This window comes from Mandrillus leucophaeus, unplaced genomic scaffold (genome assembly GCF_000951045.1).
Source record: "Mandrillus leucophaeus isolate KB7577 unplaced genomic scaffold, Mleu.le_1.0 Scaffold381, whole genome shotgun sequence".
In the NCBI taxonomy this organism is placed as follows: domain Eukaryota; kingdom Metazoa; phylum Chordata; class Mammalia; order Primates; family Cercopithecidae; genus Mandrillus; species Mandrillus leucophaeus.
This window is the reverse complement of record NW_012104043.1, coordinates 1885253-1912603: the sequence shown is the minus strand read 5'-3', so window position 1 is coordinate 1912603 and position 27351 is coordinate 1885253. Positions and strand designations below refer to the sequence as shown.

At 42.4% G+C, this 27351-nt stretch overlaps 1 protein-coding gene across 2 annotated transcripts in view; it reads left to right on the top strand.

The window, feature by feature from the left end:
* The window catches only part of AFF1 (AF4/FMR2 family, member 1), a 203363-nt gene that overhangs the window by 100717 nt on the left and 75295 nt on the right, over positions 1-27351 (top strand). For both annotated transcript variants that reach the window (XM_011990755.1, XM_011990756.1), the window contains 2 exons: positions 7527-7647; positions 8059-8961. In XM_011990755.1, the coding sequence (XP_011846145.1) occupies positions 7527-7647; positions 8059-8961 (1024 nt within the window). The remainder of the gene's footprint in view (positions 1-7526; positions 7648-8058; positions 8962-27351) is intronic.

Genomic DNA, 27351 nt, shown 5'->3' with positions numbered 1-27351 from the left:
AAGCTGGGGTTGCCCAACTTTTGTGTGTTTATGTGTTGCTTTATCCTTTGTACATTCAAATCACAATGGCATAGTGCTTCTAAACAGTAATAAGACTTAATCCTTTCCAGAGTTAATGTACACTGTTGATTTTAGGATTTTCCCTTTCCTTCCTGTCAGATGTCTCCAGGCTTATGAAGATAAATATATAGGAGAAATCACACTCCACCATCCAAGAGAGAGTTAAAAATTTAAACTCGAATTCTAGAGAGTTGGTGACATCTATCAGAGGAAGGCCTATGTGAAGTGACCAGTCAAGGGTGATAAATGGGTAGTCAGCTGTGCACAGCCAGCCCTGTGGGCCGTGAGTTACCATGGAAGCACCGAATGGCATTCAGCAATCCCGCATGACTAACCTAGTTTAGCAGCAGGGCCCATGGGCTCCAGCCTGGGAGAAGGTGCTTACAGCCAGATGATACCAGAGCCAACACACTGCCCCACGTCTCACGCCCAACTTGGGCCTTTCTGTTACTATCTTTTCCTCATCCACATATGCTATTTCCTTTTTTAGTGTGAGGGAAAGAGAAAAAGGAATTACTCTCACTAATCCTTACAGAGTTGTGATTTCTTACATTTTACCACAATATTTTAAACACATCCATCCCCACCCCCAGGAAGCATTTGAAAAGTCAGAGTAAATGTGCCCTGACAGGCCCCAGCATGGGGTTGACTAAATGACTGTATTGAGGGGCTGAACAGGCAGCTCTGAATTCCTCAGGATTTTCACCACCTTTCCGAAAGTGAGAGCATCCTGGCACATTTTAGATTTCCAAAGCTTCGTTCAAACTCTTGTGCTGAGTTAGTAGATTCGGTCAGTGAAACATCTATGGCACAGTCCCCCTCTCATGGCTCAAGTGTTTATGTTCTGCAGGTGAGTTTTCACATGTGACTGCTCTCACCAGGCACTGGACACTGAAGCCTGTGGTTCTCCTCATTTCTAGTTCACTTAACTGAAAGAAAAATGTGGAGGAGGTGGATTGATGGATTGTGTGGAGATCTTTTGATGCATCAGGTTGAACCTCAAAGATGGTGACAGTAGTATGTGATCTGAAGGCAAGAACCTGGTTACTGAAAGGATTATTTCCCTATCTAAATAGATTTTTGTAGACTTCTAGTAGAACTCATGGTGTCTGTGGCGTGGTCAGACTTTGCACCCTCCTTCCCAGGGGCACATCAGAGGCTCTGAAACAAGAATTGTAGCACAGTTTTTATATTTATGTATTTATTTGTTTATTTATTTATGAGACAGAGTCTCGCTCTTTAACCCAGGTTGGAGTGCAGTGGCGTGATCTCGGCTCACTGCAGCCTCCATCTCCTGGGTTCTGGCGATTCTCCTGCCTCAGCCTCCCAAGTAGCTGCGATTACAATCACTTGCCACTACACCCGGCTAATTTTTATATTTTTAGTAGAGACAGGGTTTCGCCATGTAGGCCAGGCTGGTCTCAAACCCCTGACCTCAGGTGATCCTCCCACCTTGGCCTCCCAAAGTGCTGGGATTACAGATGTGAGCCCTTGTGTCCGACCCACAGTTTTTATAACTGAAAGAGCTGTGTCATGCCATTGGCCATCCTTCTCTCCAAGGGGCCCTCTGTTAGGTCCTTCCTCAAGGACAGGCCTGTGTGGATCAGTTTAACCAAACATCCGTTTTGTGGCTCTGAGATGACCCTGCTGGCAGAGATAATACTAAATTGTCGATGTGTACCTCTTTGAGACTAAGGAATTATGAGTGGTTATGAGTTAGCACACTTTAGCACACCTTCCTTGTCTTCACTACCCTGTTTAACGCAGCCTGACAGCTTTGCTAGCAGAACTGTGGCTGAGAGTATAAGCTTTCTTGCCAGGCATTTGAATGTTCAGGTCTACCATTTGTGAGCAAGTCAGTCCCCTAACTCGCCCGCCTTTTTTTAAATTGAGACAGAGTTTTGCACTTGTTGCCCAGGCTGGCGTGCAGTGGCACAATCTCCACTCACTGCAACAACCTCCACCTTCTGGGTTCAAATGAGCCTCCTGCCTCAGCCTCCCTAGTAGCGCCCACCACCACACCCAGCTAATTTTTTGTATTTTTAGTGGAAATGGGGTTTTACCATGTTGGCCAGGCTGATCTCAACTCCCGACCTCAGGTGATCCACCCTCCTCAGCATCAGTTGAGCTGATGCTCACCAAAGGGAGCCCACCACAGTGGTGGGATTACAGGCGTGAGCCACCGCGCCCTGCTCTTTTTTTTTTTTTTTTTTCTGAGATGTGGTCTCGCTCTGTCACCTAGGCTGGAGTACAGTGGCACAATCTTGGCCTACTGCAACCTCTACCTCCCAAATTCAAGTGATTCTCCTGCCTCAGCCTCCAGAGTAGCTGGGATTACAGGTGCATGCCACCACACCCAGCTAATGTTTTGTATTTTTAGTAGCGACAGGGTTTCACCACATTGGCCAAGCTGGTCTTGAACTCCTGACCTCAAGTGATCTGTCCACCTCGGCCTCCCAAAGTGCTGGGATTACAGGTGTGAGCCACCGCCCCCAGCCGCAAGTCAATATCTGAGCTAGCTTTCTTTCACCTGGAAAATGGGGCTAATAATCCCACTCTCACGGAGTTGTTTTGAAAATTAAATAGAAAACTGATGTGATAGTGCCAAAATCAGTGCTGACTAACATGCTAAGTGATGCCTTCCTTGTCCAGGCTGCTGCTGCTGTTACCATTGCTTTTGTATTTTGGTGCTCCCCAAAAAGTATGTGCTGTCTTTCGCCCCTGGAGATCCCTTGGAAACTTGTTCAACATGCAAGAAGCCTCAGGCCCCATGTCAGGCCTACTGCCTCAGAAACTCTGCAGGTCTCTGTGATCTGTGTTTTCACAAACCCTCCAACGACTGACTCAGGTTTGAGAACCTCTTAGCTAATGCAAAGTACCATCTAAACTCAGCTAAGGAGAACTTGTAACTCACTATATTCTATTTGGAACAGTGGGAAAGAATGGCCAGGCTGTTGTTGGGATGCGTTTTTCCTTAACACAGGACCGAAAAAAAAAAAAAGCTACCTTTATTAAAGTGACAGTTAACTTGTAGTTATTGAAAGGTGATTATTGACAGCTGGGCGTGGTGGCTTACACCTGTAATCCCAACACTTTGGGAGGCTGAGGTGGGTGCATCACTTGAGATCAGTAGTTTGAGACCAGCGTGGCCAACTTGGTGAAACGCTCTCTCTACTAAAAATAAAAAAATTAGCCAGACGTGGTGGCAGGTGCGTCTAATCCTGTCTCCTCGGGAGGCTGAGACTGGAGAATCTCTTGGACCCAGGAGTCAGAGGTTGCAGTGAGCTGAGATCACTGCCCTTCAGCCTGGGCGACAGAGCGAGACTCCATCTGGGAAAAAAAAAAAAAAAAAAAAAGTTACTACAGAGTTTGTGAATCATGTAGGGCATTTGCCGCTTCCTAAAATTCCCTCATTAAAAAATTTTCCCATCTGCCTCTTCCTTGCTTATACCTTGGTTTAAACAGTGATGTGTATAGGCTGAACAAAGGTTTACTTATGGTATGAATAGTGGGTTTATTTTTAAAATTTCATATTCCTTTATCTCAAAATGGAACCAAGAAAAAGGAAATATTCACCAAAGATTTGTCTGGGAGCTTTTAACAGATCATTCCCTAAGCCATTGCAAATTTGCAACAAGAAACCAGAAAGCTATTCAGTGTGACTGGCAAAACAATTTAGTCGCAAGGACAAAGGAGGCAACCCAGAGCAGGGGCTCAAAGCCTACCTCTACTCCTGTGAACTTCCTGCCTCTTAGGTCTTCCTTTGCCCTGCCCAGGAGCCTTTGTGAGTTCCACCCAAGAGGGAGTTGTTGAACAGTGTGGGGAGAGCAAGTTTCTTTCACAAAGCCTGGACCTCATAAAACTTATCCTACCAATGATATCCATGATGTCCTTTTTCACCTCACTACTTACAGGGCTTTTAGTTGAAGGTGATGGTGAATCATAAAAAGAAAATTTGTCTCAGAATAGGTGTAGAATTACATGTCTGCCGATAAAATCTTAGTCTGGGTTTTTTTATTTTTATTTTTTGACACTAATGAAGTAAAACCTTAATTAACTAGAATCCTTAATTTAATAGGATTTCCTCCCTGTGGGAGACTTCTTGATTTTAGAATCATGTAGTAATAAACTAGTGTTAGGAATTCTGTGAAAGAGTGGCTTAATTGAGTTCTTCTGGTTATTTCTGTAGCAATTTTCAATATTTTGGAATGAAAATCTGGAAGTATGGGAGAAACCCAACTGATGCTGAGATAAGTCTAATACAAGGCTGAGTTGTTTGATTTAAAAATATTTTAGTAATGTAACTTTGTTAAAGGAAAATTGAGTGTGTGGAATTGATGAGAAAGTTGAGGACTCTGAGTAGCCTGTTAGTTGAGGTATAACTGTTCACACCCCCCCCCTTTTGGATCCTGGACTGAGAATTGCCATTTGGAGTTCCCTTCTCTGAGACAAAGGTAGCATTTATTTAGAAGGGATGGAGCTCTGCCCTGTGAAGTGGAGCCTAAGGCTGAACACTGACCAGCTATAAGGACTCCTGTGTTATAAGTGGCATATCAGAGAGGGGAGAACTCCCTTGATGGTGAGAATAGCCAAGCAGACAAACACATGCCCGTGGTAAGCTCCCCCCCACCCTCTCACCCATCGGCCTGTCTTGACTGCTGCAAGGTGCATGCACTGGATAGTCTGGGAGGAGAGAAGCTTAGTTGCTCAGAGGATGTTTGCCTGCTTAGCTCCTCCCTGCAAACTGGCTCAAAGTGGCTGTAAAACAAGTTTGAAGGAAAGTTATTTTCTGATCAATCTGATTACTTGGCTTCTATGGTTATATGCTAATGGCATATGATCTTTTGAACCAACAAGAGAAATTACAAAAATCATAAAACAATTGAAAGGAATTGAGTATCATCAAGTCCAGTGTGCTACTGCCAACCAGAAGTAAGTTTAACTGTCTGAAACAGGTGAGACTCAGACTCCATTGCAGAAGAATTCATGACCAGTTTCTGGTTTAGCAGCTTCTTCTTTTCAGTATTTTGACTAGCATAAATTATTAACTTTGTGGTTTTAAGAGTTATTTTAAAATCTGATAATTGCAATATCCATCATCTAGGAAAAGTTTTTGATACACACAGGTCTAAGAAGATAATTCTTTTTTTTTTTTTTTTTTTTTGAGATGGAGTCTTGCTCTGTCGCCCTGGCTGGAGTACAGTGGTGCAATCTCAGCTCACTGCAGCCTCCGCCTCCTGGGTTCAAGCGATTCTCCTGCCTCAGCCCCCCGAGTAGCTCGCACTATAGACACATGCCACCACACCCAGCTAATTTTTGTATTTTTAGTAGAGACAGGGTTTCACCATGTTGGCCAGGATGGTCTTGATCTCTTGACCTCATGATCCACCCGCCTCAGCCTCCCAAAGTGCTAGGATTACAGGCCTGAGCCACTGCGCCCAGCCTAAGAAGATTATTATTTACCACACTGTAGCGAATTCAGTCAGGCAGCTAATGTCTCTCTGTGCATCCTACTCCCATAGATTAAAAGGCTATAGAAATACCACATTACTTTTTAGATGATTTTTAAAAATAGTTTTTGCATGTGTTTTCCAGAGTTAAATCTTTTTTAAAGAGTTGTTAAGTTTATAAAAATATATAAGTGTGTAGTGGCTGTTTTTTAATCTAAAAGTATTGAATGATTAGCTTCTATGCAGAGTACCATGCTTTAGCACCAGGACAGGTGCTACATTTGGGAGGTTCTTTTCTGATGGAGTTCACATGCTAGGGGAGAGGGGAGGAGGAGAGAGAACCAACTGATGTGTTAGGTAAGCACATACTTGGTGGATTTGAGGAAGCCTTTACCTTTAGAGTGAGTGACATTTGAATCATTCCAGAGATTTGCTGGAAGCTGAAAATTAAGGATGGGGATGTGTGGTGGAGAGAGAGGCAGTGGAAATTTGTGGCTGGAATGAAATCATCAAAGTCTAGAATATCACTGAGGAATGGGGAGTAGTCAGGTGTGACTGGAATATAGAGGTGGTTTGTAAGAGAGTCATACTTCCTAGGAAAGCTGGCTCTGGAAGAATTGGTTTCAGTAAAGAGAGCCTGGTGGAAATTAGAGCAAGAGGCTGCCTTGCAGGGTATGTTCAGGGGATGGATGTGACTGACTGTCAAGTAGAATGCATGTGGCCTGCAGGGGGACAGTGGATAATTTCTAGAGAGTAGATCTGCGTCAGATTATGGGGGAATTTTAATGCCAGAGCAAGAATTTAGAGTTTATTCTGCTGTAGTAAAGGGCCATCGAATGCTTGTTATTTTAAAATATGGATGGTGACATGAGAACCAGGACCTTAAATCAGGTCTCTTTTCATGAGAAGGCTGAATTAAAGGGATAAGATGTGGGGGAGGCAGGGAGACCAGCAGGCTCTTGTCAGAGGAAATAAGAGAAGTCAGAAGAGGGCAAAGAGGCTGGGAAAGGGGGTGGGGAAGGGTGTCTGACATCAGGGCTAGAATTTCCGAAGGTACCGACCGACAGCCTTAACTAGACAATCAAATATTTTCCTGTTTGTTCAAACGGCATTGGGAGAAAACATTCAGTAGATTCCCTAGGAGCAAGTCTATGAAGACAGAAGTCATTTTATAGTTCTTATGTCACTTTTTAATCATACATTGCATGTGAGGGCTGGGAAGTGGCCCATGGTGCCGACAGTGAGGCAAGCCCACTTTTGGTTTATGTGTTGGCTAAAACTGCACTTCCTTTGGTCTCCATCTCTGATTTGTTTCTCGGCTGAATGCCATTTAACCCCTTTGGTGCCAGGGCTAATTTAGGATACATTTTTATGTGGTTTAAGTAGGGCAGTCAGATTATAAAGCATTCTCTGTAGGTAGAGTTGACATCTATAATTGGATTTTCTCATCCCTGACATTTGAAATGAGAAATAAAAATCATTTTTTGTGGGGTTTACATGCCAAGACACTCCCAGTAGAGTAGGCTGAGAAAGTAAATGCTGTTTTGGGTGCCTGGTAATCTTTTAATTATGAAATAAGCCTTTTGATTTTAATCTTTCAAAATGTACGCTGCTGATCCAGGAAAACAGCCTTTCTAAAGTTCACATCCTGCTGACTCCTCTACCCCATATTTTGCAAGCTGAAAATAAAAATATCATTAATCTTGTCTCAGTTCCACTGCTGCCTATAAAAGGCTGTTCAGTTTGGAATCAGTCCTGAGCCATGATGGAGACCATAGCCCAGAGTGAATACTTGGGTGTTGGGAGCCGAGACCCCAGCTGGAGGGTCACAGCCAAGTGACTGAGGCCTCAGCCTAAGGCTGGGTTAAGGAACTTAGGCTTTGTTTAAATCACAGCCGTTATCATTGCTTCTTCCCAGACCCGTCCTCGCCTCCCTTCTCGCATGTATGTATGCATGACAAAACTTGGAGACTGATAAATTTTATTGTTTTCGTTCTTTTGTGGCATCTGAAACAGTTTGTACAATGACGACAGAAACCTGCTTCGAATTAGAGAGAAGGAAAGACGCAACCAGGAAGCTCACCAAGAGAAAGAGGCATTTCCTGAAAAGATTCCCCTTTTTGGAGAGCCCTACAAGGTATTTACTGAATACTAGAAGTTGAAGGTCTGATTTATCACAATATTGAACCCTATGATGAAACAATTCAGTATAATTGAGTTCGAACAAGGGTCACAGCTGTGAAAATAAGATAACTTATTCTACCTTATGCTAGAGATTTTTGAAAACAAAGTATGAAAATTCTCTGAACGTTGTTAGTCAGAATTACCAAAGCTTGTGGTTTTCTTTTGTAATGTTAGTCTTCTGCAGTTAGTAATATGTATCCATGATACTCTTCTCAACAGGGGAATTGAGTTAAAATAGCACATTAAATTCTACATGTCACACATTAAGCTCAGAGTTTTTTCCTTAATGGTATTATATAACGTGGTTTGTTAAATGGTAGTTTTCCTTAGTTTTTTTCATTCTCAAATTCTCCTTTTTTTTCAGACAGCAAAAGGTGATGAGCTGTCTAGTCGAATACAGAACATGTTGGGAAACTACGAAGAAGTGAAGGAGTTCCTTAGTACTAAGTCCCACACTCATCGCTTGGATGCTTCTGAAAATAGATTGGGAAAGCCGAAATATCCTTTAATTCCTGACAAAGGGAGCAGCATTCCATCCAGCTCCTTCCACACTAGTGTCCACCACCAGTCCATTCACACTCCTGCGTCTGGACCACTCTCTGTTGGCAACATTAGCCACAATCCAAAGATGGCGCAGCCAAGAACTGAACCAATGCCAAGTCTCCATGCCAAAAGCTACGGCCCACCAGACAGCCAGCACCTGACCCAGGATCGCCTTGGTCAGGAGGGGTACGGCTCTAGTCATCACAAGAAAGGTGACCGAAGAACTGATGGAGACCACTGTGCTTCAGTGACAGACTCCGCTCCAGAGAGGGAGCTTTCTCCCTTAATCTCCTCTTTGCCTTCCCCAGTTCCCCCTTTGTCACCTATACATTCCAACCAGCAAACTCTTCCCCGGACGCAAGGAAGCAGCAAGGTTCATGGCAGCAACAATAACAGTAAAGGCTGTTGCCCAGCCAAATCTCCCAAGGACCTAGCAGTGAAAGTCCATGATAAAGAGACCCCTCAAGACAGTTTGGTGGCCCCTCCCCAGCCGCCTTCTCAGACATTTCCACCTCCCTCCCTTCCCTCAAAAAGTGTTGCAATGCAGCAGAAGCCCACGGCTTATGTCCGACCCATGGATGGTCAAGATCAGGCTCCTAGTGAATCCCCTGAACTGAAACCACTGCCGGAGGACTATCGACAGCAGACCTTTGAAAAAACAGACTTGAAAGTGCCTGCCAAAGCTAAGCTCACCAAACTGAAGATGCCTTCTCAGTCAGTTGAGGTGTGTGGAATTTCTTATCTTGGGCAATTCTGATTCGAAGACGGATTTGAGATGAAAATGTCTGGAGGATGTGGGGCAAGGTGGGGAGGTTAGTCCATGGCTTTTGGGCAGGGGGAGTTCTTTTTGGCTTTTTGGCTTTAATAACCCATGAAAAACTCAGCTCTGAGATGGACAACTGGTTATAGATATTGAAATGCAGTTTGCAGAAAGGTTTAGAGAACCTTTTTATTGAGCCAAAATTTATATACAGTAAAGCATAGAGATCATAAGAGTACAGTTTGTGTTTCAAAAAATAGATACACCTGTAGGATCCCAAACCTAATCAAGATAGAGAAGATTTCGGTTACCAGAAAGTTTCAGGAAGGTTTTCAGGTGTCTTATTTATTGTTTTGGGAGACACTGGGATAACAATGTGAAGAAAAAAGTTTTTTGATTAATACCTCCTCAGACCCAGTTAGTTTTTCCTGAGATCTAAACTGTAAAAAAGTAAAAACAAGATGACAGAGTCGCTTAATTTTTATTATTTTAAAAGCACTTGTTCCCTGTAAATTGTAAGGAACTTTGTAACTAAAGTTCTGTTCTAATATTTTATTATTTATCACCTAAAAAAGAAGAGTGGGTGTATGGTGACATTTCACTTGAGAGTGAGTCACAAATATAATACAGAATGTTTTTCAACTATGGGTTTTAAAAGTAACCCAAATGCTGTACTTCTTAAAACCAAGAAAAAAAAAATTTCTTTTTCTGCTCCGTGGATGAACAGCAGCATTGTGTTTGAATGAGGAGAATCAGAGCATACATCCTATCACTGAAATTTTAAAGTGGTACCAGTTTCTCCAAAATTAAGATTAGTAGTGCGAAGTGAAATGTTTGAAGTGAATTTTAAAACTTATCTTTTAATGTAAAGTCTATGGTTTAGTTACATCTATTGTATAAACATTCTAATTTGCATCTCCATTGCTCAGAGACATTTGTGCCATCCAGATATGTCTTACATAATGCCAGAAGGTAAAATTCCTTAGGTGGGGGTGTGATTCCTACCCGGAAAGATAACCTTTATCTTCCAGGAGGACAACCTGTAACTTTCTGGTGTCAGCTTCTGGTTTAGAAGAGGGAGGTTGGGGTGCCGTCCTCACTGAGGTCTTAAGCTGAGTGCTTCCAGATGTCTTCTGAATGCCACTTGTTTGGGGGCCAAGGAAAAATAAGAAAGAAGGAGTAAAAGCAATGGCAGAAATGACCAAGATGGCAGAACTGCACCTCCGATCCTAACTTACGAAGATTTAATGCATTGAGCCATTTATTGAACATTTTGTGCTGTGACGGAGGAAGGAGTAGGCAGCTGAAGGAAGGCAAAATAAAGTGAGATTCTCCCTCCTCAAAACAGTCACTCCACCTGCCTTCTAATTCAGACAGTAAAGAACTCAATGATAGTTTCTTTGCTTTCTTTATCAAATAGGGTTAGCTGTATGTTCCCAGTTTAAAAAAAAGGGGGGGGGGAACAACTTAACATTCTTTCTAAAAATAACCTAAAAAATTGCTTTAAAACAATTTTTAGACAAATTAGCAAATATTTACATTGTCTACCAAATGCCCAACCATGTGCTTAAGTGCAAGATTCTGTGCCAGAGAAATCGGTCCTTGCTGCAGGACAGATTAGTCTAGTGTAGAGATCAGCCTACACTTATGAAACAATTAGAGAACAATTGAGTTTTCTCTCTCTGGAACTAAGCACTTAAAGAACCTGTGTAATTCAGCCCTAGGTTTCCTAGTAGATGTTTCTGGGAGAGGATTCCGGTTAACTTACTGCTTTCTTGGGTAGAAATAAGTAGGCTGAGTTGAGATTTTTCAGTGTCATAAAACCCCTTATATTTAACACGTATTTCAAACGTAGGACTATGTTAATTGGCTCTTGCATGTTTTCTGAGGAACAAAATCCTCCATAAATTTGGTTATTGAAGAATGGGGGTTTTCTTGGCACCAGGCATCTGCTATCAACGATGGAGTAGAAGTAAACCTTTCATCTGCAGCCTCTGTTCAGTCAGCATTTCCTTTAATGCGATGGTTCCCTCTGGTCTCGGCCAGAGTTCTCATGCCAGGCAGTGGCAGCTGTGGTGCCAACTGCCTGGGAGCCCCGTGGCACTGTTGGTGAGTGGGAGGATGGAACTGAGGGGGTCAGACAGATGGAGGGCTCTAGGTGACCCATGTAAGGACAAATTAGGAGCCAAGAGCGTGGAATGAAGGAGTCGTCAGTCCGGGAAGCAGGGATCTTGGAGCTGTCTGGTCAGGTTTTGGATTTGATTTTGCTCTTTTAACAAAGATCTCATGTTTCACAGACTTAGCATTAATTTTCTGTTTACACACTTAGCAAAATCGGTATTTTTGAAAGTTTTAAAAATATACTTGAATTCTAAATTTCAAATTTTAATATTTCTTGTGAATCCAGGGATTATTATTCTGGTGAACCCAAGGAAAGTATAGAGATGTGGGACCAAAAATGTGGGAATTGGCCCCAGAGCAGGTAAACTTTGAATATAGGTGAGAATATTAGCAATAGCCTGGGTTATTTTTGGGTTTGGGGCAGAAGGAGAAGCTGGCTCTTGGTAGAGCTGGGAGAAGAGGGTGTGGGAGTAGCTGATTTTCCTTTTATTGCTTAATTGGTCCTAAGGCAAGTCAGGAAATACTCTCTTTCCTAGCACTCTGAGTGTGAGGATAGTTCTGTTTTGTGGTTTGTTTCATTTCTCCCCTACCCCTTCCCACTGCTTCTGTGAAATAGTAATTTTACAAATGAATCCAAATTGGAAAGCCACTCTTTGTATTTTTTGTTTTTTATGTTCCTTCATTCTCTAGCCACCTAAGTGTGGATTCTTTACTCCCTGTCCTTTCCTTTCCCCTCATGGGAAATACTTCATTTTATGTTTTAGTTGATACTATAAAAACTCATATTCTTCTCTGGGATAAGTCTTTCTCAGAATTAAAGTTTAGTTCTTCCAAAGATCCTAAGGGAAAAAATTATCAAAAGGTCAATTTCTGACTAGAAGCCTGGACCACAAAAATCTGCACTTGGTTTTCTCTGGGAGTGTCTGTTTTAGTTATACGTCAACTGGAAGATGTCTACCAGTGTGAAGTGACCAATCTGAGGCCAGGCCCAGAACTCCCCGATCTCACGTAGATCCCTTCCAGCTGCAGAGTTGCCACATCAGAGGTGGGTCTGCCCAATTGGAAGACTGGGATTTCTTTATATCACTCTTTTCTATCTAGAGATAACAAGTGAAAGAGAGAGAAGCCGTGGTATCTCTGTGAGTGCTCATGCACGTGGACCCTGAGACTGGGGGCATTGGGATGGAATGTGGAGGTGGGGAGGTCTGCCTAGATACAGGTTTCAGATAGAGGATTTATGTGCTAGATAGGCTTTTTATTGAAAAGCAGAAATGGAATAAGCAGAGATGGGTATACCAAATCATATACTGAATTTAGAATGTTTGAATTTTAAAGCTAAGGACACAGCTCTTTCATTTTACAAATAAGGTCTAAAAGGGTAAAGTCCTTCATTTTGCAAAAAGTTGTAGTTAATATCAGAGCCAGAGCTAGAACTTTTGACTTGAGTTAGAGTTAGTTCTTTTGACTTGCTGTTTGGTGGCAGCATTGGTGGCGGTGGTGAGATGTTTGTGTTTTTGACCAGAAGAGTTGTGCTTTGTCACCCAGACTGAACCTACAGCAGAGCCATGGAGGATACAGTGAGTTTCATTTCCTGTTGTGTTTCTTGGCCTCACTTTTATCTTTCATCATTCCTCCTTTTCTTTTCTTCTTTCTTTCTTTCTCTCTCCCTTTCTTTCTTTCTTTCTTTCTTTCTTTCTTTCTTTCTTTCTTTCTTTCTTTCTTTCTTTCTTTCTTTCTTTCTTAACTTATCCTTTCAACAAACTGGTATTTTGTTTTGTTTTGTTTTTTGAGACAGAGTCTCGCTCTGTCTCTAGGCTGGAGTGCAATGGCGCAATCTTGGCTCACTGCAACCTCAACCTCCTGGGTTCAAGCAATCCTCCTGCCTCAGCCTCCCGTGTAGTTGGGACTACAGGCGTGTGCCACCATGCCCAGCTAATTTTTTGTATATATATATTTTTATTGGAGATGGTGTTTCACCATGTTGGCCAGGATGGTCTCAATCTCTTGACCTCATGATCCGCCTGCCTCAGTCTCCCAAAGTGCCGGGATTATAGGCACAAACCACTGCACCTGGCCCAACAAACTGATATTAACCCTCCACTGTGTTCCTTGCACTGTACTAGGCTCTTGGTGATACAGCTGAGATCAAGCTAGACAGATCCCTGGTCTCATAGACCATCTATTCTAATGGGGAGCATTGATAATGCAGATATAATGAAATCATAGGCGTTGATAAGAGTGCCGCAAGAAGTAAAGAGGGTGATGAGAATGAGATGAATCAGAGGAGGCTGACTTAAAAATGGTGGTCAGCACAGGATGCTCTGAGGAGGCACTTTTCGCAGAGACATGGAGGATGAACATGTGTCAGTCATGAAGAGCTCAGAGACCTATTTCATTTCAGGCAGAGGAAACAAGTGTGAAGGCCTGAACTTAGGAAAAGGAATGGCCTTGTTAATCCCAGCACATTGGGAGGCCAAGGTGGGAGCATCACTTGAGCCCAGGAGTTCAAGACCAGCCTGGGCAACATAGTGAGATGCTGTCTCTATAGAAAAAATTTAAAAGTTTTCCCAGCTACTGGGAAAAAATTAGTAGTTCCAGCTACTCAGGAGGCTGAGATAGGAGAATCATTTGAGCCTGAGAGGCTGAGGTTGTAGTGAGTCGAGATACTGCCACTGAACCCCAGCCTGAGTGACAGCGGGACCCTGTCTCAGCTGCCCCTGCCACCCAAAATAAACAGAAATGAGGGGAGTATGGTTGGAACACTGAGAGTGAGGGGAGGATGTGAGATGGGACTGGAGACATGGGCAGTAGTAAGACCATGGAGGCCTTGTTGGCCATGAAAGGGCATTTGAGTATTATTTGTGATGGAGACCACTGGATAATGTTGAGCAGGGGAGGGACATACCTACTTTTTTTTTTTTTCTTTTTAAAAAACTGTAACTCTGGCTCCTGGGTGGGAAATGGATGAGAGGGGCAAAGGTGGAAGCCTGGAGACCAGTTGGGGGATGGGAAATGATACTGGCTTAGGGTAGGATAGTAGCCATGTACATGGTGCGAAGTGGACAAGTTCTGGATTTGTTTGGCAGGGAACTGATAGGGCTCTGTGATTGACGGGAGATAGGAGTGGCCTGAGGTGAGGGAAGGTGAGGCATCAAACAAGGCTGGTAGGCTTTTTACTTGAAAGGCAAGGATGGTGGGATGATACCAGCCACTGAGAGGGAAATGACCTGGAAAACTAAGAACTCTAGTTGGGTCATATATTAAGATCATGTGTTAAGTTTGAGATGCTGTTATGTATCCAGGTAGAGATGACAAGTGGCAGTCATAAATAGCAGTCTAACTCTGGGAAAATGTCAGGACTGGAAATAATTTGGGATTTGTTTGTGTTTATTTAGTAGGTATCGAAAACCTTGGGACTGAGCATGTGTACCTAAGAATCCTTCTATGGTCCTACTTAATTCCTCCTCCAGATCACTCTGGCTTTGAGTCCTGATTGTGACTGATTTCTGCAAAGCAATTACTCTTTTCCTTGTGGCCTCTTGTGGCATCATGTTAGGAACGTTTTGTTGCCACATGCTTGCATCTAATTTCCGAGACCTAAGTGTACATTCATTGTTGGACCACTTTGATTCATTGCAGCTCTTAAGTTGAGCCTCCTATTTTCAATAAAGTACCAGCCTAACAACTGCATGAATTAACCCACAGTGGAAAACTGTGTGATAGTGATTCACTTTGCATTCACATGTACAAACATTCTTTCCTACTTCCATATTTAACTTAAACCTCAAGAAGAGGGACTTCCCTATTATGAGATGATTTAAACCTTCAGGCGGTTTACTTCTGGATATGCCGATGGTGCATATCCTGCTCCTGCACCACTCAAAACACATTTAAGCTGCTCACTCTCTCACAAACACATCATGTATTCAGCATTTTAACCAAAATATCTCGAGCCCCTGTTGTGTGCCAGGCCTGGTTCTGGGGATGAGGTTACAATGATGGGCAAAACCAGGTGCTTCCAGTCCTCTTGGACCTTAACTGTCCAGTTAGAAACTGACATTAGTCAAGTAATCACTCAGATCCATGTAAAAGAAGCTTTGACAAGTGCTATAAGGGAAACTACAAGCTATTCTAAGAGCTGTAAGAGGGGATTGTGACTTAGAACTAAGTAGCTGAGGAAGGCTTCTCTGAGGAAGTACTATTTGAGGAAGTACTATTCGAATGAGAGCTGAAGGTGAGTAGGAGTGCCCCAAGTGAGGGGTGTTGGGGCTTAAGCAGTGTCAGTATTCCAGGAAGAAGGAATAGCATGTGCCACTGGCTTATGCCACACGGTGTACAGAGACCATTAGATAATTCTTCCCAGGATATAAGCCCAGTGCCATAGATCAAAGGGAATTTTTCATTTATTCTGAAACTTGGCAGCACATCAGAATCACCTGGGAAGCCTGTTAAAAACACAAATTGTTAAAAATAAAAATTCCCAGGCCCTCCCCTAGGTGGGTTGAGGAAACTACATCTCTTGCAGTTTGTTCTGTAGCCTGGAAATGACAACTGTTCCGGAAAAGCTGGTGGGCCACAGGGAGCTGGAGGGGCCCCTCCCAGTGGCTCAAGAAGCCCCCCCGCCATGTGGGTCTCAGGCACAAGGATCACACTGAACTGATAGATGGGGCTTTCATTCCTGAGTAGGATGTCAGAGTAGCCTCAGGGGAGAAGCACAGGAGTGGGATCCCCAAGACTCTCCTCCTCTTTTCCTCCACAGCTCATGTTTTTCATTGTTCTGCCCCCAACATTTTCAAGCTTATGTAGGGAAGGTAGAAGATTATGACACGGTCTTATCTAGCTTTTCAGGTTCTGTTTTCTAAAAATGTTTTGTTATGGTAACTCTAGATTCTGTAAGCTGGACCTCAGTGAGCCTGGGCAGACCTACATGACCTAAATGTGTTAGGAAGTTGATAGCAGAGTCAAGTTATCAGTGTGGAGAATTCCCTGCTGCCATGGGTGGTGCCTGGAACAGACGACTTCCAAACCACTTGTAAGAAAGCATGAAGAATAAGTCACCTGCACTTTAGAGGCCAAATTTTAAACCTGAAAAGATCTAAATATAGAAGGTTTAAAATAGTGACAGGCAGGTTTTTTAGAGCAGAAGCTGTAAACAAGCAGCCTGAGGGCTAGGTTGGGCCTGCAGACAAATTATTTTGTTTGTCCTGTAGGACTTGTTTTCTTTCTTTCTCCTTACTCTCCCTACCACCCCCCACACTTTTAGCCAGTATTTACAGACTGGAGAATTCAGGGGAAGAAATCAGATTATTGACTGAGTAGAGGCAATTTCTGGAACCTGGCAATCTTTTAATTTTATTTATTAAAAATTTTCTTTTTAGAGACAGTCTTTCTCTGTCAACCGGGCTGGAGTGCAGTGGCACCATTACAGCTCATGTCAGCCTTGAACTCCTGGGTTTAAGCAGTGCTCCACCTTTACCATACTGAGTAGCTAGGACTGCAGGCACACGGCACCATGCTTGGCTGATTTATTTTTTGTAGAGACAAGGTCTTGTGGTGTTGCCCAGGCTGAACCTGGCAGTCTTTTGAAGAAATGCTTTAAACTCTGAAGGAAACTTTTAAAGTAATATAGACGCAATGTTTTTGACAAGCTCTTAAATTGCTAAAAAAAAATAAGTTAATGCAAAGAATAGAATTGCTTATAGTAGCCCAAGAGGAAAGCATAAAATTGAAACTGGAAGAATTTTTTGGGTGGTATTAATTGGAATTGTTTTTACTTTGTGCATTTCACTCTCTATTCCTTCTCGAAAATGTCCGAAGTACATTTGGTACCAGGATAAGAAATTCCTGTTCCTCCTTGTTTTCACACTTGAGATGTTTGTGGATGGTTATTGGATCCCCCTGAGTCTCTCCAGTTGTGCCTTTGCCATAATACAGACATTCAACTCTTTTGAATCTTGCCAGACTGCATGTGCTCTCCCAGGCTCTCACATAGCCACCCGGGCCATTTTAGCTCTTCTCTAGATTAATTGTGTTTTATTTTGAGCCAGCTGATAATCTTCAGGGACAGAAACCCAGATATTCCAAGGGGAATCTTGTTGATGACTGAGTTAGTGGTTTGATTTTGGCTGTTTTGGTGGGGGTGACCAACACTCATGAGATGTTTAAACAGTTCCTCCTAAGAGAGGATCCTGGTTCATGTTAACATAGTAAGTTTATTTTTTGATCTTGTATTTCGTCTCTACAGTTGCCAACAGCAGTTTGAAAATCATTATTTTCCAAGGTTAACTTTGCATGTTCACATTTCCCAAGAACTCTATAAGCAGCTATTTTTACATTGATTTTGTTCCTGTCTTTAATTGTTGAAATCACTCGATTGATGGTTTTTCCCACAGAGGTCTAGAGTCCACACAAACTATTAGTTTTCCCTTGAACTTCATTTCATTCCCTATTTAAATTTGGCCTACTTTCTCTCTGCATTTTTTTTTCCTAACCCCGTGGTAATTTGTGAAGCCCATTCTAATCTTCTTAATCCCTTTGGCTGAAGGGTTTTGAGGTTTAATGTTTTAATCTGGAGGCTTCGGTATTTAAGTAATTAGAGGTCCTATTTCTAGCCCTGTCCTTTAGATAAATCACCTTAGGTTTTTTATTCCAATTTACAAATAATAGAACTCTGAAAACTCATATTGGACAAGAATTTGGAGCTTTGAATTGAACTGCATGAATTAAGAAAGGAAGGCATTCTATGTTATGTATATTTCCAGTTCTTCTTTTTTTTTTTTTTTTGAGACAGAGTCTCAATCACCCAGGCTGGAGTGCACTGGTGCGATCTCAGCTCACTGCAACTTCTGCCTTCCGGGTTCAAGCGATTCTCCTTCCTCAGCCTCCCGAGTAGCTGAGATTACAGGCATGTGCCACCACGCCTGGCTAATTTTTGTATTTTTTAGTAGAGACAGGGCTTCACTATGTTGGCCAGACTGGTCTCAAACTCCTGATCTCGTGATCTGCCTGCCTCGGCCTCCCAAAGTGCTGGGATTACAAGCGTGAGCCACCATGCCCGGCCCCAGTTATTCTTAATCCCACACTTTATGGATTCTCTTTTTCCTTAGAGCTGAATTTTTAAAATACTCTACCCCAAAGCAAGTATTTGCTGTTGCATTTTAGAAAAATTTAAAATAGAACTCTATGGTATAATTAGAATTTGTTACTTACAACATTTTTTCATGCTTGAGAACGTGGAACTTGTGAAAAAAGTTTTTCCTATTAAATAATATGAACATTCTTACAAAATGTTTTTTAAAAACAACTTTCTGTTTCTTTGTCATAGAAGGATTCGTATTTTTACATTCTTTTCTGTCAACAAATATTTGAACACCCATTAGATATAAAGGGAGCTAATAGGAAAGAAAGACACATGCATGATAAATTTATTATGACATAGCATAAAAAATCCAAAGTGTAATCAGTATGAACGAGGTAAAACGGAACTCTTCATAATACAATGCTGGCATAGTCCCCTTGTTCACATTATGATGGAAACTGTTGTAAGTGCTTTATAGGTGCTAACTCATTTCATCTTCATGATGATCCCATGTGGTAGGTACTGTTACCATCCTGTTTTACTGAGAGATTTAGAGGTATGGAGAGATTGGTTGTCCAAGCTTCTGGAGGCTTTTGCCACTGGATCTGAAATCCAGACTCAAGTAGTCTGGTTCCGGAGTACACAGCCTTAACCACAACACCTACATTATATTGCCTTTCAAAAGTGAAAACTGTACATTTTTTTTTTTTTAAGAGTTGACTTTTGAAGCACTTTGCACTCTGGTGAAAGGTACATCCAGGCCAAAGGCTTAGGAAGAGAAAAGACATAGAAGCAAGACACGGTGGGAAGTCTACTGGGAGTGGCAGGGCTTGTGGCTCCAGGAGATTGGGCATGGGCAGAGGAGAGCAGTGGGGAGATGGGCCTGGTGGCAAGATAGGGCCAGCTTTTGAAGTTCTTTAGTTACTTATTGAGTAATTTAGACAAAAACAAGAATCATTAATAAAAGGCGGAGAATTATTTTGGCTTCATGGCAGGCAGTACAGCTTGGGCTTATGATTCTGTGAGACTTCGGGCAAGGAACCTAACCTTCCTGTGTTACCAGTTTATTCATCTGTAAAGCGGGTCTAATAGACTGAGGTAATCTTTGAATTACTTAGGACAGTGCCTTGTACATAGTAAGAGTTCCATACTGTTACTATGTAACTCTTGGTAGTGGTGGAAGTGATTAGAGTAGAGATTTGAACTGGGCCTTAAGAAAAAGATAGAATTTGGACAGAGGGCTATCAAAATGGGGAATTAGTGATATTGGGGAGTTAGGAAGACTCTGGTCATATTGTTTATTGAAACATACTTTAGAAATGAAGTTGGAATTAGATCAAGTGGACCATTAATTCCCAGTTAAGAGTTCTAAGTGAATAAAGCCCCTAAGATTTGATTTTAAAGTATTAAAAATAAGTAAACAAATGAAAAGCCTAGTGAAAGAAAGTATTTCCTTAGGTTATCAAGCTTTTAAGAACGGGTTTGCCATAGTTTTAAAACCCCGCCGCTGTTGTTCAACATTCCCCCGCCCCACAACCCCAACCCTACCCTACCCGTGCCTGATGGCGTAGTTGCTCCGTGAGCTCACTCCTGAAGAACAGCATTCCCGTGGCTTGGCAATCTCTGGTGTAAACAGTTCACTTTATAAAAATGTATGCACTCTAAAATCTTGTAGTGCCCTTCCCCCTTTAATTTCCAAAGCACTTATTTCTTTCTTGATTATCACAGTAACCTTGTGAGTTACATATGGCAGTTGGCAGGAGTCACCATTTTACATGCTGTGGAACTGAGTCTCTTAAGTTTAATTTAAGCTAGTAAATGGCAGAGATGGAGACATGAAACCTGGACCCTGGTTCCTAGTTCCAGCGCTCCATCTGCCACAAAACATGGTTTCTGTGGAGTAATGATGGCTTATATACACTTTTATTTAAGGTGTGCTGTTTTTCCACATGGCCTTGCTTTCGTGTTGGCATCTGATGAGTCATGCAAATATAGAGTGGCATGGGGATTCAAATGAGAGGATGAGTAAAACTCAGTTTTGGTCTTCGTGGCCATGTGGCTTGCTCTGAGACCTTTAACTTTGCTTCCTACCTTTCAGAGAAGGAAGCACCAGGTATGAATTCTCTCAATTCTTTCTACCTACAGTGCCACCCCCGCCCCCAAATCATAGCAGCCACCATTTGTCTCTTTCTGTTTAATCTCACAGAAGGAGATGTTCTCAACTCCCCTACCCTCAACCTTTGGTTACCTTAGACCTTTCCCCTATTACTCATCTCTTTCATGAGAGTCTATAGTTACATTTAGGCCTTTCCCAACTGAAAGAGCAAAACAAACCCTTCTTCACTCTTGTGTCTTCTCTAATTACTACCTTCTTGTTCCCTTCACAGCAAAGGCTCTGGAGACAGAAGTAGGTAAACACTCTGTGCCTGCTTCCTCTCCTCCCCTCCCCTCTACTTGCAACACATTGCAGCCTGCTTGGTGCCTTCACGCCACTGCCTCTGCCGCCACTGCCTCTGCTGGCAGGAGCCACTAGTGGACTGTATTGGATGAATTCGAGGAATGCTGTTTCAGGCCTTATCCTGCTTGACATCTCTGTAGCATTTGACACTTGACTACCATCACCTTAAATACTCTCCTCCCCTGTTGTCTGGGTTTTCTCCTACCTTTTTGCACATGCCTTAATCTCCTTTGGAGGCTGCTGTTCCCACTGCTTCTCCAGGGCTCTGTCATCAATCATCTTTTCTCATTCTGCAGCCTTTTCCTGGTGACCTCATTTGCACTTAAGATTCAACTGCTGATGCCCACGAACACCAAATTGATTTTCTAGCCTAAAACTCTTAAACGTATTCTGAGATCTGGTTCCTGCTATCCACCTGCCCGCTGGACTTTTCTTGTAGGTGTTGCACAGGCATCTTGAATTGAACCTGTCTAAAATGGATTTTTTTGTGTCCCTCTCTCCCTATATCACTTCACACACAGAATGTTCTCCTTCCTCCTGGTCATCAGTTCTCAATTCCTTTGTGTCATATACTCCACTGTTTTGAAAGCAGCTTGATCCTATGGATATTAGGATGCATTTATAAACATTCATAGCTTCCCCTTTTCTCTGTCCCTCATTTAGTATGGATTTTTACTGTTTTTCTTGAAATGTTACAACTTCTTTCTAACCTCTCATCTTGCTGCTTTCTACTCCTCAGGCTGCTGCATTATTTCACATGAGTGATTTGATTAAGTGAAAATCAGATCAAGTCATACTTCTTCAAGATCCTTTAGTACCTCTCCATTGCCTTCAGGATAAAAAGCCAGATATCTCCATTTGCCTTCTTGCCTCTTACCTGTCTTTGCAGCCTTGAGTTCTGGCCCTGCTGCTGGTACTGCCTCGTTCCACTGCAGCCCCCAGACCCTATAGAGATGACTTTCTGCTGTGCACCCCACTGCTCAGGCCTGAGTTTCAACACTTCTCCCTTGGTATCATTCTGCTGCTTTTTCTCCAGGTGGTAAACATTTTGAGGGCAGAAGTCAATTGTGTCTCATATGCTTGTTTGTCCTTTGTGTTTAGCACAGGTGAGAACTGGGGCCAAATGGGAACTTTGCTGCACTGTGCTCAGCTTGAGGATTTCTTACCCAACTCACTGTGGTCTGGAGTCTGAAAGATAATCTCTTAAATGCTTGGTTTAACGGAGGGGTGAAGTATTGGACCGAATTTCCTATTCAGGACACTTGACTGGGAAACGGGTGTAATGTTCAATAATGTTTTTGAGAAATCCTTTCACCATTTTCTGCCTAAGTATTAAGTAATTTTTGGCATTCCTACATTGAAAATAAACAGCCTAATCCGTTCATTAGGAATTTTTAGTTGAGTTCCAGCCTCATAATTCCTGTATTTTTCAGTATTGAGCCTGGAGATTAATCAGATTGTTTTATATGCTATAAAAGTTGAAAGTTTTATGCATCTTTCTCATATATAGGTGCTTTCTTTTGTATTAAATAAGACACCAGATTTCCTTTAGCATGTGTGTATGTATATATACTTCTTGTAAGTAATGCATGTAATAAAACTGCTGTTAATGTAGAAAAGGATTTGCAATCTTAAATATTTTGCTGTTGAAGGAATCACTTTTTTGGGAATGAGTCATCCAAATGGGTAGGGCATATACTCTTCTAGACCACAATGGTATCATTAACTGGTATCCTAGCAACTTAAGAATTATTAGGCCAGGCATGGTGGTTCATGCCTGTAATCCCAGCACTTTGGGAGGCTGAGGCAGGTGGATTACCTGAGGTCAGGAGTTCGAGGCTAGCCTGACCAACCAGGTGAAATCCTGTCTCTACTAAAAATACAAAACTTAGCCAGGCATGGTGGCAGGTGCCTGTATTCCCGGCTGCTCGGGAGGCTGAGACAGGAGAATTGCTTGAACTCGGGAGGCAGAGGTTGCAGTGAGCCGAGATCACGCCACTGCACTCCAGCCTGGCAAGAGTGAGACTGTGTCTCAAAAAAAAAAAAAAAAAAAAAAAAAATTAGCCGGGTGCTGTGGCATGCACGTGTGGTCCCAGCTGCCCAGGAGGCTGAGGTAGGAGGATCATTTGAGCACAGGAGGTGTAGGCTGCAGTGAGCTGTGTTCGTGCCACTGCACTCCAGCCTGGCTGACAGACTCTGTCACAACAAAAAATAGTATGGGGACACCAGCCTTTATTTTATGTGTCTTGATGTGATACATTAGTCTGCTTTCATACTGCTGATAAAGACGTACCTGAGACTGGGCAATTTACAAAGGAAAGCGGTTTAGTGGAGTACTCACAGCTCCACGTGGCTGGGGAAGCCTCACAATCATGGCGGAAGGCAAAGGGGAGCAAGTCCCGTCTTACATGAGTGGCAGCAGGCAAAGAGAGAGCTTGTGCAGGGAAACTCCCATTTTTAAAACCATCAGATCTCATGTGACTCATTCACTATCACAAGAACAGCATGGGAAAGACCTGCCCCCATGATCCAGGTACCTCCCACCAGGTCCCTTCCACAACACATGGGAATTCAGGATGAGATTTGGGTGGGGACACAGCCAAATCATGCCTTGTGAGTTAGGAAGAAATATAAACCAGCATATCAAACAAACGTAGGGTTTCACAAATATTGCTTAGGATGAGGTGAGGTAAAAAAGTGAGTTGATCATAAACTGACCTTAAAAAAATGGTACAAGTAGTAGTATGACATGGTGTCACTATCAAAATAGTATAGAAATGACCGAAGTTTGGGAAAAACTGTTTTGGACTATCCTCATATCGTGGAGGAAAGACTGGTTAAAGAAGGGGCAGTGTCAGAAGAAAAATAAGTTTTAGGCCTGGAGGTAATTTTAAACATAACTTCTTGCCTTCACCAGCGGATGGCTTCCTCATGCTTAAAGAACTTAAACAGTTCAGAATTAAATTTTGCCCATTATTTTTCCCCCCTTTCTCTGTGCAACCTCCCTGCCCCTTAATAAATGTTTTTGGTTCTGACTACTGCTGCTCCTGCTACTGCTAATACCATCCTGTAGAAATTTTTCTTGAGTAAGGAGTAGTTTTTAGAAGGCTTTTATGATGATAACTGTTTTAAATTTATTTGTAACTATGCCAGCAGGTTATTAGGTATATAGGATTCAGAGGACATTGAGGCTAGAGTCTATTCAAACATTTTCAGAGGTAAAGATGGCACAGGGTTCATGGAGATTTCCTTCATGATATCTGAACAGGGCAGGGTTTCACTGCGTGATAATACCCATGCTTCCGTTGCTTGCAGACCTAATCAGTTTTACTTACTGATTGACACTGTGGGACAAGATCATGACATCCATCCTAATAAGCAGGTCTCATATCAAAAGCTTTAGAATGGAGAAAATTTTAATAATGTTTTATTAGTTGGTTAAGTAAGCCCTGATGTTTGGCTTTCTAGTGACCCGTCATTGCCCTGTAGACTCTAATGGAACAGTTTGGCTGGGTGTAGGGTGTCATGCCAGGCTGAGGTGGGAGGATTACTGTAGGCCAGGAGTTTTGAGACTCGCCTGGGCAACATAGACTCCTATCCCTATAAATATTTAACAATTAGCTGAGCATAATGGTGTGTGTGCCTGTAGTCTTAGCTGCTGAGGAGGCTGAGGTGGGAGGATCACTTCAGCTCAGGAACTTGAGGTTACAGTGAGCTATGACTGCACCAGTGAACTCCAGCCTGGGCAGCAGAGCGAGACCCTGTCTCAAAACAAAAACAAAAGCAAAAAAAAGGTAGAGAGAGACAAGGAGAAGGGTAGTACTGACATGACCAGTCTTTACTTTCCCTCTCTCAGCCCTGAAACTCTCCACAGGGGAAGGTTTTTTGTTCCTTCTTGTCTAATAAACAGCTTGACTTGAGGGGTAGGGGTATCTTGGAGGCATTCTCGATGCAACCTTGAAGGTTTATCAGCACTTTGTCAGTGGACAGCACCTCAGCCCCTGCCCTGGCTCCTTTCGTTCTCATCCCCTAGAGCCAGGATCCCAGCCTTTACAAATTAAGATGTTTCTCCCACGTTAATTAATTCAGAATTTATTAGAAACATACTGCAGACACAAAGGTCAAGTACATGATGACTTCTTCAGAGCTGAAGAGTCTGCAACTGTTTACGATTATATCAGAGGAGGAGATGTAATCAAAGATTGTACTATACAATTATTAAAAGTTACAAAATTTGTTACTATTTGTTTATCATTCCCTTTCCCCTTTCAGAGGACATTTTCACAGAGATTCATGAAATAAAAGTTTGGTTGATGACAGAAGTGGGAAACCTTAGTAGGATGGAAGAAAAGAAAGACTGAGGCTTTTGTGTCATGGTAAGATGGTAAAACAATAAAAAATAACGTCTGCATTTTATTGAGAACATACTCTGTGTGTACAGGCACTGTGTTTAAGCCGTTTCCATGCAACGAGCTTAATAGTTGGAGAATCTTACTCATAAGCACCTACCCTGCACAGCCAGAACCACCATGGATAACTTCGACAAACATCTCCCGAGATTTTTGAGAATTCCCGTTTGCAAAGTCTGCTGAAGTTGCTCCCATAAACTGCAATAAAGTGTAACTTCACAAGAATTACTGTATGTATCCCTTCAGTGGTGAGTGATGGTCTACAGTAAGAAGTGGATTCTAGAGTGTTGGATTCACATTTGTGGCTAACCAAGATTACAAATTCATGCATGTTCTGGAATTTCAGGGGCATTGCTAAATGCAGAGTCAGGGGCCTGCTGGATGTGTTTTTAGTGGCAATAAGTATTACCCAGTCTTTGCTGGTGCTGTAAGCTTTCAGGTAGAGACTTGAGAGCAAAAAGGTCAGCTCACCCTTTGTAGTTGGAACTCAGTTCCTGTAGAATTTCTTTGGAAACATGTGTTTCTAATATGTCAGAATTGGTTTAGCTTAAGCTAAAAAGAAAATTGTAGCCCGATTTGTTTAGAGGAACAAAAATGTCTACATGCCACAGTTTGAATGCACAGAGCATGGTTCAATGCTTGTAGACTTTTATGCTTTTTATTACTCGGATTGTTATTTCTCTATCAATGTACTAGATAAAAAGTAAAGTTATATGTAGAACTAGAATACTACCCATAAAAGTTTTATTTCTTATATAGTTTTTTCTTATATGTAAAATTACATGTTGTGAGCTACTTTAATATTAACAAGTAACCTCAGTAAAATACTAAAGTGACTGTGTTGTGGGATACATAGCAAAAAGAAACTTAGGAAACTTAGGATCATTTGTTTTGAAATCCGTAATACTGGAGTTACTGAATTTTTCCCTCTAGAGTTTAAAAATTCCATTGCCAGTGGGGTGGGGGTGGGGGTGTGTGCACGTGTGTGTTGTATTTTTGATTTTTGTTCCTGAGATTGGGCTATAATGTAAGCATGAAAATTGCCCCCCCCAACTCCATGAATAAATTGCCTTTATATCTTATCTACTAATGATATGCATTTACACATAATGCCTTGTGATAGAATTAATTCTAAAGAAAATTGTTAACTAGATGAGATTTTTCAGACACTGCCTATTAGGCAGGGTTTAATAGGAACTCCCACTGGTGGCTTAACTATTTTGCTTGTGTGCTGTCATCTACTTTAAATCCCATAGATTTTTCTATCAGCCTTGAAAGCAAAGGTTATACTATTTTTGGGTCTTCACATCTTAATTTGCACGGAGATGGGAGGTATGGAGGCATTGCCCATTTCATAAAGCTGTATGTTTTTAAACTATGCACATGGTGCTTTGCACGAATCAAAACTGCCAAAGGGACAGATGTTGCCAATTTCAAATGTACAGGGGGAAGGCAAATATTGCTAAGCAACGGTGTACTTGAGAGAGCATTTTTAGGAGCAGAGCCAGGGGAGTTATGCCTGGGAGCACTCACTGCTTCTTATGGCTCAGTACAAGGGAAGAGATTCAAAGTTCTTTCCTGTAAGGGCCGCCATTGCAGCCACCAGAACACGAGACAGTGACCTAGTGGCACCGATTAGTGCTGGCAAGGGGATGTATGAAAACAGAAAAGCTTTTTTGCCATGTGGGAAGGCAGTAAGACATGTTCACGGAGGTGAGTGCCCCAGTGTGCAGCTGCCCCACAGTAAGTATGCAGCAGCTGGAGATTCAGGTGGGGAGGACGGAGGGTAGGGAAATAAGTGAGAGGTGAGGCACCAAGAGAAAGTGGATGTGTCTTGTCTCTCTTCTCCTTTCTCTCCTTTTCTTTTGCCCCCTGTGGTAGGGGCTAACATGGAAGAAGAGAAGGATCTAAATGACCTCTGTGGTTTGGTGCATGACCTTATAAACAAGGTAAATAAGCTTTACAGCCACAGGTATTCGGCCCCTCCCATGTCCCCTCCCCTCCCTTTGTATAAACTTGATAGGTAATAGACAGGTGGTGTGGTGTGGCCTCTTTATTTTTTTTTTTGGCTACCACTAGAGACTTGGAATACCTCTTGAGATTTGCATGGTTGTTAGTTTAGATTATGGATTCATTCTCTCCCTCCTGTTCCTTCTGTCCTCATCTCCTCTCCTCTTCTGTCTGTCCGTCTCCCTCCCTCTCTTTCCCTCTCCCCTTCTCCCTCTCTTTCCCTCTCCCCTTCTCCCTCTCTTTCCCTCTCCCCTTCTCCCTCTCTTTCCCTCTCCCCT